Source organism: Heterodontus francisci, chromosome 31, assembly GCF_036365525.1.
Source record: "Heterodontus francisci isolate sHetFra1 chromosome 31, sHetFra1.hap1, whole genome shotgun sequence".
Lineage (NCBI taxonomy): Eukaryota > Metazoa > Chordata > Chondrichthyes > Heterodontiformes > Heterodontidae > Heterodontus > Heterodontus francisci.
Window position 1 is genome coordinate 27,111,864 of NC_090401.1, and position 12,939 is coordinate 27,124,802.

The 12,939-nt window shown below is 39.4% G+C and overlaps 1 protein-coding gene across 1 annotated transcript in view; it reads left to right on the plus strand.

Annotated features, from left to right (window-relative positions):
- The window catches only part of csmd2 (CUB and Sushi multiple domains 2), a 2,056,060-nt gene that overhangs the window by 312,698 nt on the left and 1,730,423 nt on the right, over window positions 1-12,939 (plus strand). Inside the window, exon 3 of the mRNA XM_068011193.1 lies at window positions 9,972-10,084. Within this exon, the coding sequence (XP_067867294.1) occupies window positions 9,972-10,084 (113 nt within the window). The remainder of the gene's footprint in view (window positions 1-9,971; window positions 10,085-12,939) is intronic.

Sequence of the window (12,939 nt, forward strand, 5' to 3'; positions counted from 1 at the left end):
GCACTAATTTTGCTGTGAAAATGCTAATGTAATCATTTTGCTAAGCAGTATAGGGCTTTGTATCTGCATTATGGAGTAATGCCACTTTGCCAACAGCTTGCACAGCTAATGTGATATCAACCACTATTTTATTATTCAAAAATTCAGTACATTATCATTCCTCAAAACAACTTAAATACAAGATTGGAATTATGTTTCGATCTTTGATGCTGCTTTCCTTCTTGCTTGTTACTTTCCTCCCCCTCATTCCACTGATCGGCACAGGCAATAGCTAACCAATTTCTAGCCAAATGTCCTCTTTTTAACAAAGCACAGAAGGAGATACTGCAAGTTGTATGTGCTGGTATGCACTCCTAATCTGGCTGAGGTCTGAAGCTCAATCTTAAAGCAAATTATTGATATGATCCTGCAATTGCAACCCTCCACACTGCTGTAGCATGTTGCTACATTAATAGACTGTGTTAAAACATTACAATATCTTGGCTTTCAGTTGTCTTTTCTGTATTTTAGGAAATATCACTTGTGTATGGATTTGTATGACATGGTAATGCATTTCCAGAGTTGATTTTTTTTCTGTAAGCCAATTGGAAAATTTCCACTATGAGGAATGCCACCCCATCAAATTATTGCAATGGTTTAACAAGTGTAGATCTTAATACTATTGTGGAATAGTATTTTGAACATTTGCAGAGGATATTTAAAACAAAAGTCACTAATTGCTAAATCCCATGTACCTTGTCGACTCCTATGGCACCCTACAGTACAGAAGGAGACCTGACTGAGCACTGAAATGGCCCTAACTAATGTCAAAAATAATGTAATCTGTGACCGTAGTGCATTACCCTTCTTTATCCTACTTGACTTCCCTATAGCCTTTGACGCAGTCAGCTACAGCTATCTTCTGCTCCATTGTCCATCTTCCTGCCTCCACACCACTACCTCTGGTGTTTCCCAAGCATCAATTCTTGTTCCTGCTCTTCCTCATATACATGTTGTCCCTTGATGATATCATCCACAGATCTGCAGCCAGCATCCACATGTACGCCGATGACACTCAACTCCAATTCTTCACCACTCTTCTTCTCTCAATTGCTTGTCCAACATCCAAATTGCTCCAGGTAAACATTGGGAATATTGAAGCCATCTTCTTTAGCTCCTGCCACAAACTCCCGCACCTTGCCACTGACTCTATCCTTCCTCTGGTCAATGTCTAGCTGAACTAAACTGTTGCTAACCTAAGTATCTTATTTGACCTTGCGCTGAACTTCCAAATCCATATCCTCTCCATCACAAAGACCAGCTATTTCCATCTCCATAACATAACCCCCCCCGCCCCCCCAGCCCCTGCCTCAACTTAGCTGTGACTGAAGCCGCCATTCATAATTTGGCAATTCCAGAGTCAACTATTCAATGTTCCCCAGTTGGTTTCTGTCCTCCACTTTGCCTATACTTCAGCTAATTCAAAACACTGATGCCCATCTCCCATCCCGCACTGTCCCCGTGATCCCTAATCCACATTAGCTCCCAATTCCCCAACAGCTTCAATTTAAAATTCTCATCCTTGGGTTTAAGTCTCTTGATATCATGGTCTCACCTCTCCCCATCTTTGCAACTTCAACTCCACAACCTTCCCCTCCCACCAAACTCTCCATTCCTGTGACTCTAACCTCTATATCCCCACTCCCTTCACCCTACCATCAGCCTCCTCCTTCTAAAACCAAGTTTTTGGCCAACCCTTGTTACGGTCAAGTAAGGAGGGGTCGAAGGGCTTCCCTCTTTTTCCTCTCTTTGTTTGACCACAGCAGGTTTAATTCTTTCTTAAAGTGGATGTACTGGCCAATTCAGTTGTTGTTTCATTACTTACTTTATATGATCATAACAAGAACCAAAGAAAGAGGTTAACTTTATTGTACCTAAACTGAACTACTGAAAATAATAAACCTGTTGTGGTCTAACAAGGCGAGGGAAAAGAGGGAAGTCCTTCAACCCTTCTTCACTTGACCATAACAGAGACGCTGGTTTGGTGCGTCCCTTGGAGACGGCGATGTGGATGATTTCTTCCAGTGGGATTTCTGATTGTAGCCCAAGTATGCAAAGATGTTGAGTCAACAGGCAGAGTTTGAAGCTTGTAAGCTGAAATGGAAAGAGAGAATGAGGGACCCCCACTTAGGTCTGAGTCCAGAAGCTTCTCCTATGCTGCAGAGAAAATACCAGCTTAAAACCATAGATGGGAAGGGGCTTGTCACATGGCAGTCACTCAGTGATTCAAACATAGCAGTATTTCTTCTTGCTAAAAGAAAAAGAACAAACAGTTCCCTTAAACTTCCTGTGTTTTGGTTCTTGCTGGGAAATGCAGCCATTTTGTCTCCCTCCTCACAAGCCTTGAAATGTAGGATACAGTGTTGCAAATTGGGTGGCCATCCCAAGCTGCCAGAAAAGTCATCCTTTTAGCTGTTATTTTTGTAAATGTCTTTGAAAAAAAGTCCAGAACTCCAGTCAGTGGATTAATGAAAATTATCATTCAATAAAGCACATTGGTGTGACACCCTTCTAATATCATCAGCTTTGATTCGAAATTTTTTAATACAACTTTGATGAAGCGCTTTACCTTGTGGTTAGCACCGCAGCCTCACAGCTCCAGGGACCCGGGTTCGATTCTGGGTACTGCCTGTGTGGAGTTTGCAAGTTCTCCCTGTGTCTGCGTGGGTTTTCTCCGGGTGCTCCGGTTTCCTCCCACAAGCCAAAAGACTTGCAGGTTGGTAGGTAAATTGGCCATTATAAATTGTCACTAGTATAGGTAGGTGGTAGGGAAATATAGGGACAGGTGGGGATGTTTGGTAGGAATATGGGATTAGTGTAGGATTAGTATAAATGGGTGGTTGATGGTCGGCACAGACTCGGTGGGCCGAAGGGCCTGTTTCAGTGCTGTATCTCTAATCATTGTATTTCAATGTTAAAGACACTATAAAATGCATGTTGTTCTGGATATTTTCACATCATATTTGTGTTGTCTTTTGCTAGAACTATCCAAGACTAAACCCATTGCCCAGCATATTCCCCAATACCTTGCATATTCCTGTGTTTCAATTATATATTCACTTTTCCCTTAAAAGATTCGCTGCTCCAACAATACAAACACTGCAGCCAATTTGTGTACAAATTGGTCCCACAAAGAGCAGTGTGATAATGATTAGATCATCTGTTTTAGTATTGTTAATTCATGGATAAATATTGGCTAGGACACTGGGAAGAACTCTCATCAGATAGGTCTGATGAAAGTTCATATATCTGAAATGTTAACTCTGCTTGTCTCTCCACAGATGCTGCCTGACCCGTTGAGTATTTTCAGCATATCTGTTTCTGTTTGATTTCCAACATCCGCAGTATTTTGTTTTTGTAGTGGAAATAACCCCCCTGCTCTTCTGTGCCACAATTTCAAAGATTCTTTTGTATCCAACTTCGAGGGCAGACAGGACCTTGGCTTAACATCTCATCCAAAATATGACACTTCCAACAGTGCAGCACTCCCTGAACACTGCCCGTGCAGTGGAGTGGCAGCCTAGATTTTGTGGATGAGTCTCTGAAATACAGCCAAACTGTATTAAGATATATAACTGTATTTACTCTCTCCCATCACACCAAGAAAGATGGAAGTAACATTCCATAGGTCAAATAAAGTTATATATCTGAAGATCATCTCTTGATATTTTCAGCAGAACATTTTAAATCTATTTTAGAATTAGTTTTCTGCCATTTTTTAGAGGATGAGAATTTTACTTCTGTCTCAAGTACCAAGCTTAAGCAGAAAGAGCTGCTCAAGAGATGATTCTCAGATACAGAACATTGACTTCAAAGGAAAAACTGTTGCAGTCTGTGCATTAGTCACAGTGTGCATCAAATGTATATCAGATGATGGATGTACCATTGTCTTTTTCTCACCCATTAGTAAAAGTTAAAATGATCCGATTGATGGCGGAACTCTCCTAATGTGAAAAGCAGGCCAAACTACTTCTAACTTATAATATCCGATATAAAGTACAAAGTGAGGAGGAAGTGCAGGGTTGAGGCTGGAAGCTCACTTTCCTGTACAGAATAATGTTGAATGGCATTGAAAAATAATTCTCCAGGAGAATATTTTAAGGAGTAGATTCCTCCTTTCTGCAGTTCCTGCTCTGATTATTTGTAAATTTTCAAATATCTTGAATATAACCCTAGAGCAACAAATAGAAATGTAGAATAAACAGCAGTTTCACCATTTCTGTTTGCTGTTGTTGGATGACTGAAGCTGCTGCAACAGGATTTCGAAGAAGTCAAATGAGCAGAGTTTTTTTTATTATACCCAAGGATCTATATAAATGGGGAGGGGGGGAGACATTCATTTTGATTCATGAACTGTAAGTTTAAAACAAAATCATTTTACATTGCATTAAAGTTGCACGGTACATTGGAGCCAGTCAGAGGGGAAAAATGCAATATGCTGTTATTGTGAGCTTTTATGTTGCAATCCTCAGACATGAAATTAAATTACCATCACGTATCTAGTAATAGCTTTAGCTGTGATCTTTTGATTTGTTCTGCAGTACAATATTTTTCACAGTCTAAACAAAATGGGACAGTTAAAAGCCATTAAAAAAAATGTGCATTGCTTATCACTCCAAGTTCTGATGTGTACAGAGCAGCTTTAGAAAACTGAAGTGACTTTCACCTCTAAAAGCTATTTTAAGTGTGGTTTATGCATGCCATGAATGAAATGAGTGTCACCTTCTCAGTCTAGATCTCAGTCAAACTTTCAACGATTAAGTTATTTTGTTCAGAAAGTAAGTTAGAATTAGCAGCTGTCGGCAGTGATGCTGTTCTTCTAGTGCAGGATATGAGTAAACACACTGTTAGTCAGTATACTATAAGGAGGGAACTTTTATGTGTGATTATCATTATACCTATACTTCAAAGTACTTCCTTGGCTATAATGCACTTTTGGATATCCTAAGGTCATGAAAGGCACTATAGAAATGGAAGTACGTTCTTTCTCTATCTGCTTGAGTGCAGTACATTTCTGTTGGGTACAGAGAGCATCTCATTCACTGGAAAGGTAGATTTTCAAAAATATAAAATAAACTGTGATCAAGGGGTGTTAATATATTGAGATGGTCATAATTTTGGGACTTTGCAATTGCCCAGTGATTAAGTGAGGGTTTAGCTTTTATGCCTATTTTGTGGACATTGCGGTTATCAAGTGTCCATGTGATTTACTCCAGTACAACTATGGTTAAAGAGTAATGCCTGAAGACAGAAATGCAGGAAATTTGTACAGTTTTATATTTCATTCCTGCATAGTGTGCATTCATTTGACTAATTGTAACAGGTTGAATCATAAGGTATGAAATGGGAAAGGGCCATTAACTGCATGATTTTTACTACTTTGGAATTTCTCACTTTGAGACAACATTCACCAAATAATTACAGGAAAACTTGGTACTGCGGCTTATAAAACTTTTGATGAGTTGCTAATATTGCTTCTTTACCAAAACTTTGCTTCCAAATATACAGTAAAATCATTCTTGCTGAGAGGAAGAAAGACTTTAATTTATACAGCGTCCTTCAGGACAACCAGACATCTCAAAGCACTTTACACACAAAGAAGTACTTTTATACCTCATTATAGCCTTGGTCCAATGAAGGAAAAAAGAGCTGAATTCCAGAGTTGTGATGAGAGTGACTGCCCTTGACATCAAGGCAGCATCTGAATGAGTGTTTTCCAAGGAGCCCTAACAAAATTGAAGTCAATGGGAAGCAGATTGAAAACGCTCTGCTAGTTGAAGTCATACCTAGCACAAAGGAAGATGGTTGTGGTTGTTGGAGGCCAATCATCTCAGCCCCGGCACATCGTTGCAGGTGTTCCTCAGGGTAGTGTCCTGGGCCCAACCATCTTCAGATGCTTCATCAGTGACCTCCCCTTCAACTTAAGGTCAGAAGTGAGGATATATGCTGATGATTGCATAATGTTCAGTACCATTTGCAACTCTTAAGATACTGAAACAGACCCTGCTCGCATGCAGCAAGACCTGGACAACCTTCAGGCTTGGGCTGATAAGTGGCAAGTAACATTTGTGCCACACAAGTGCCAGGTAATGACCATCTCCAACAAGACAGAATCTAACCATCTCCCCTTGACATTCAATGGCATTACCATTGCTGAATCCCCCGCTATCAACATCCTAGGGGGTTATCATTGAACAGAAACTTAACTGAACCAGCCACATAAATACCGTGGCTGCAAAAGCAGGTGAGAGTTGGGAATTCTACATCACCTCCTGACTTCCCAAAGTCTGCCCACCATCTACAAGGCACAAGTCAGGAGTGTGATGGAATACTCTGCACTTTCCTGGATGGGTGCAGCTCCAACAACATACAAGAAGCTCAACACCATCCAAGACATAGCAGCCCGCTTGATTGGCATCCTATCCATCGGCGCACAGTAGCAGCAGTATGTACTGGCTGCAAAATGCACTGCAGCAACTCACCAAGGCTCCTTTGACAAGACCTTCCAAACCTGCAACCTCTACCACTTAGAAGGGCAAGGGCAGCAGACACATAGGAAGACCACCACCTGCATGTTCCCTTCCAAGTCATACACCATCCTTACTTGAACTATATCGCTGTTCCTTCACTGTTGCTGGGTCAAAATTCTGGAACTCCCTCCCCAACAGTACTGTGGGTGTACCTACACTGCATAGACTGTAGCGGTTCAAGAAGGTGATGCACCACCACCTTATCAAGGGCAATTAGAGATGGGCAATAAATGCTGGCCTTGCCAGTGATGCTCCCATCCTAAGAATAAATCATAAAAAAAAGAGTGCAATAAAGTCAGGGCTTCTTTGAAATAGGTTCCAGGACTAACCTCCTAGATGTATAATGCACTTCATGGTCACAGGCACAATAAGGTCTTGATTAATGTGCTGAAAAGAGAATTGTAGAAAATAATTGAAAACTATTCCAAAAATTGGTTCAGAAGAAATGAATAATAATTTTGTGGTTCACGGCGAAGGAACAGTACTCAACTTTGACCTTGAATAAAGTTGTCCACAAAGTATTAGAGGACTCTGGAGAACAGACTTCATCAATTCCAACATCAGTTTGAATTTGGCACCTTCTACAAGGGATCAATGAGCCGGAATTTTTGTTATGGGGTCGTGAAACTGACGTCCGGAACATTTCCAGGGCCCAACTCTGTACTGCATCAGCGTCAGTGATGCGGTGCAATTTTCATCTGTAAAAGATATAATTGGCCACGGGATGAGTCTAACTCCCAAATTTGAGGCACTGAACGTGTCCTGGATGCAGGAACAGGTTACTGAGGGGCATTTTAAAAGACAAGCAGCAGCCATGACTGGGCTTGCTGTTTCCTTCAGAAATGCAGCACCAGGGAGATCGGAGGGCCTGTATTGACATGGGCATGCGTGCCTGGGAAGCACCAAGTTTCTCTGATGCCTCACTGGAGGTGCTGATTGATGTAGGCTCACAGAGGAGAGAGCTCTTTTTCCCAGCCTCAGGAAGGAGGAATCCACCCAGCGAGACCAAGAAGGCTTGGATGGAGGTGGCAATGGTGGTCAGCAGCTGGGGACCCGGAAGAAGACCTGGGTCCAATGTAGGAGATTCCTACCACTCACCATTGAGAAAAGCAAGTCTTTCAGCTCTAGCAATTGCTGCTCTGTGGCACTTTTGGAGCAGCTGAACTTTATGTTGGATCTTCACATTATGTTCATCAGCCCTTCCCATAGCTCTCATGGCCCTCCGCATTGTTCACATCTTCTACACTTTGCAATGTTCCAGACATGGCGTTTTCCCTGTGCCCTTCCACTGAAAATCACAAACTGCTGTTAATGAGCTCCACGGGTGAATAATTGGAGGCACGCGGGCTTGCCATTACTTCCCTTCTTGTGTCTCTTTAAAAATAGCTTTGCGTTCCGGCGGCGGTGGGAGCCAGTGCTGACCTCTGAGAACGCGATCTTCAAATCGCGTGCACAGCTACTTTCACTCCAAATGGACTTTGAAAATCTGGCCCCTAGTGCCAACCAATAGGACAGGCAGCAGGCAGGCTGCTCAACCAATCAGATTGGAGAATTGTCACAGACAACAAAGGAGAAAGTAAAAAGCATGGAATATAAATCATATTTAAATTATGGTACAGAAAGCAAAATAAAGATTGGGACCTACAAATGTGACAAAGGGAAAAACTTAAATAGAAAAACACAAACATTAAAAAATTATATTTAAAAATCTGCAACATTAAATTTTCTTGGGGAATAAGACTCCACATGATGAATTCTGTGATTGTATAAAACTGCTAGAGTTGATGTTTGTTCAGACTTGCATACCAACCTCGAAAAATAGCAAACTGATACAGACCCAAATGAACTGATAATGCAGTAGGGCACAATTATCATAATTTAAGGTGGAATTTTGGCCAACATTCCTTCACTTGTATAGCAGAAACTTGTGTCAATAAATGATTCTTGAAGAGGAATTCTGGCTATAGTGGATATGTGTTGTAAATCTGATAAATTATTGGCACATTGTCAGCCTTGACTCAATGAAAACACTCTGGTCTCTGAGTCAGAAAGTTGTGAAAAATGAATTACCTGCACAAGATGGATTGCTCTTGTGAGGCATCCTTCTAATGATTGATCTCACTTCAACCCAAGATGCTAGGAAACAAGGGGCCATGAAGTGTATAGCGTTCACTCGGCAGGCTCTGGTAGCTTGACTTAGGTACACAATGTGAAGTTTCTCAGAACTGTCCTGAGGGAAAGAGTTAATAGAAAGAGGACAAGACCAGTCAAACTCATGATGCTATCTGCTCTGCTGAGTGACCCTTGTAATACGACCGATGTATTCAACTGGAAAGGCAACACTTCTCTTTTGGCTGTAGGTGACTTATTGCATTTCAGCTGAGCTGCAGCATTTACAAGACATTGTGTAAAATTCAATATCAATAGCTGGTAATGTCAAATCAAGGAACACTTATTAGCCCTAGATTCTGAAATAATATAGATTTAAAATTTTAGCAATTTTAGCAGGTACAATTTTGCATATGTGCCCCTGTATTTTTGGCATAAAAGGGGCATAAATCATACCTATTTAGTAGTTGCACAGTTTTTGTTCAGTTTACACAGGTGTTAGTTCCATTGCAAAATTCATGGCTCATTTCTTGGGAATTCTGGGCAGATACCAAGACCAAGTTCTCCAAAGCCTCCAATTTAAATATCACAAACTTGTGTTTAAATCCCTCAGTGGTCCCATACCACCCTGTGTCTGAAATTTCCCAAGCCCAACAAAGCCCTTACCTTTAACTCTGCCCTTTCAATTCACCAAATCATTCAGGCACTTCTGGTCACAGTTTCTGATATCTCCTTTGACTCAACTTCCATATTTGGTTGTGCCTTTGTGAACCACATTGAGATGCTTTGCTATGTTAAACATGTTGTATGAATCCAAGGTGTTGTTGAATTCATCCAGTGAGGAGCTGAGCAATAGTCGCAGATTTGATAATTGTTCTGTGCTTGGGTAGCTGACCTTACTAACTAGTAAGTAATTTTAACTAAAGCAACAGCACAGTTATTTAAATTCTGCTTGTGCTGTGGGTTTGGGAGCAATAAAGCAACTAGTGTTCCCACACTTAATTGTGAATTAGTAACCCTAGCTGGGCTTTGTCGCAAGAGCATTTTTGTAGGTTAAGTTTCTTGTACAGTGTAAATTTTAGTTCACTGTAATAATCAATTTTAAAGTGTGTGCAATCCTGGCATGACACATGGCTGTTTCTATGACTTAATGAACTGCTTTTGACTGCCTGGCCTATATCTATAACTGCCTAATTCAGATCTTTTTTTAAAAGGAGAAAGACTCCAATTTTAATCCCCAGGAGAGGTGGAATTTCTTTGTGTGTAATTTAATTTTCTTATTTGTTTTTATAGGTTGACAGGATTTCAACTTCCTCCTCCAATTGTGAGTTCAAGTTCTGTTCTCACTCTGTGGCTTCTCAGTGATTATGCAGTGAGTGCTCAAGGCTTCAGAGCAGTCTATGAGGGTAGGTGCTAATCTTATATTCTTCGATTGAGATATTATCTTGGTCTTTTTTGTGTTGTATTGCTGCAACTTATAATTTTAAAGTCATCCAAGAAAACAATTAGATGTTACAGTAAAACAGAAGTCCCATATTTTTCATGCTGTGGAGTACAAAAGGGATATCACATTTTTGTTTGTTGAATATTGAAAATGGGAGAAAAAGAAAATGACCTATTCACAGTTACTTTAAGAAAATTCATGTATTCAAGACAAAAGTTTGAACATTATGCTATTTTTTCTTATTTTGAATGTTTCAATATTTGTGCAGGTACAAGTGCATTATGAGAAGTGTATGGTGCAGTATGCATTTTTAAATGCTGGTAGCAAAAAGAATCTGAAAATGTGGTGTTGACTCTGGGAGATTGGTTGATTAAGGCGTAATTATATTCCCACAATAATCAAGAAGAAAAGAGTCAAATTGTACCTGTACAACTCTGATAAAGACTTGGAATTCCTCAAGCAAATCTTTTTGGAACAACTATTTACCCAAACAGTGTGACCCCTTCATACTTGTAGCTTTGACTAGTCTGGAATCATCCGGAATGAGCCATTAATTGGAAACCGTTTCTCGTTCCAAGAATCCCAAGCTCATATCAGTGGGGTGAATTTTCACTTTTACTACCGGTTTTTCATTTCCATAGACCCACGACCACCTGTTTTCAGGGAAAACAGCAGGGGAAATGAAAATTCACCTCAATGTATTTTTGGTCAATTTTCCTAGAATTCCAGTACAAACAACTTCAACTTTTCCAGAATTCAACATTGTGGTTTAAAATACCATTTTTCCTACACTATATTTTAGGAGGGCAAAAGCAACCTATGTATGAGTCCAGTATAATCAACCATAAATGACACGAATGCCACTAACATAAGAGATGTACTGCATCTATTAACATGGTGTGTCATGCTCTCAAATACTGGCTCCTTTGGTATGGTGGACTTATAGCTTACTCACATTATCCTGTATATGCACAAGTAAAAGTAACCAAGATTTGTGTATTGACATGATTCTGGTTTTATTTGAAAATTACAAGTTAATTTAGTGTGCCAAATGAAAATTAATGAGTAAACAGATTCTTTTGAAAGGAAATGACAGATTAGGTGACTTTGATTAATTTGTACAGCAATAGCTACCGAGATCTGAGTTGTACACCAGCCATATGTTGCCAGATGTTTTGCCACTTAGCAGCTTGCAACTAATGTGTATTGTTTGGCCATGCTGGGACCAGAGATGACCTGCCAGACATCTGTTAATCAAAATCAATCGTTGTTTAGTAAGGGAATTCACTAGCATATAGGTGATTTGGGTTGCTGTCTTTAAAAAAAAACAAAGAACATCATGAGGCTGCAGCCAAAGAGGGAGAGGGAAAGTGAGGGATAAATTTAGTAACACTCAGAGTAAAGCTCAAATGGGGAAGACTTCATCTTTTAATAATTTGTATTGCAATAATAAATGTGTATTTAATATTTACGTTTGCAATTTCACAAAATTTGTGAGACAGTTTCTCAATTGTTTTCCTGGTCGTTTGAACTGCATAAATTATTTAAACCATGAAATACACCCAATAATAAGACTCTTTAAGGATGCATACTCCAGCTTGGTTTACTTTTTGATTGATTTGCAACTAGATGTTGCAACTATTGTAACTGCATCTTAGAGTAGTTTGTGTGGCAAATAAACTTTCTGGTAGTTGCAGCAGATACTGAACGTCAGTAGGATTTATCCCATTGTTTAGACTTGGCAATAGATACTCAGTAGTTATTATTTAATGGGATAAGATGTGGCAGACATGATATGACATTCTTGTTCTTTTATTCTCATTTTTTAACTGATGATTCTTTCACAGCAGTGACATTCTGTGGTAAAGATGCTGATTTAAATCTGTGATGATTCAGTTTAGTCAAATATTTGAAACGGGAGTTTGCTCAACAACCCGTTCATATGCAAAATACTGAACAAACAATTCACTGAAAAGTGATACTAGTGAGATTTTTCAATGGAATTTATGATTTTCACACAATTGCTGAGGGGAAAAACGTAAGGTTAGAAACACACTTCAATGTTTGTTGTACTGTTGTAAAGATGTCAGCAATATAATGTAGAAGAGAGGCTGAACAAAGAGATCAGATGTAACTGCAGTAATTTACTGAATCTAAACCACTGAGTTGAATAACAAGATTAAATTATTAATTTTCTGTTGAATCTTTAAAGAGGAAGTCTTTTACCAGAACTATCTTCAAAAATCACAGGCTCGAAGAAGTATGATTAAGATGAATGCCCCCTAGTCTGTCTTAATCAATTTCAGAATATTTATGATTCCTCAGTAGCATTTCTTTTCAAAATATAGTCGTCATCAGAAAAACAAAACTTTAAACAAACCTTTGGATACATCACCTACCAAGATCTTCTCTTCATTGTTATATTGCTAAAAATATATTAATGACTCATTAAAACTGCTGGAAAAATATGTTGTAACTTTTAATGATCACTTTTACCTCATTTCTTCAGCTGGCAGTCAGCCCAACAGTTATAAGGAAACACTAGTCCATTTTGTAAAAACACTATTAGAAATTTGAATGAAATCTCTGCATGTGAGCAATGTTCTCAAAATCCATAGGAACATCAAATATTTTATGAAAGTGTTGCAAAATTATTGACTGCATGTAACAGAATATGGTAAAAATGCTAGCACACGTAATTAAGAGGAATGTGGCTACATGGTGAGAGAAATGTTTAGATGGCAGAATGCCAAGGCTAGGGAAAAAAGGCCACTTCTCAGACTGGAAAGATATGGGCCAGGATTTTGTCTTGGCAAT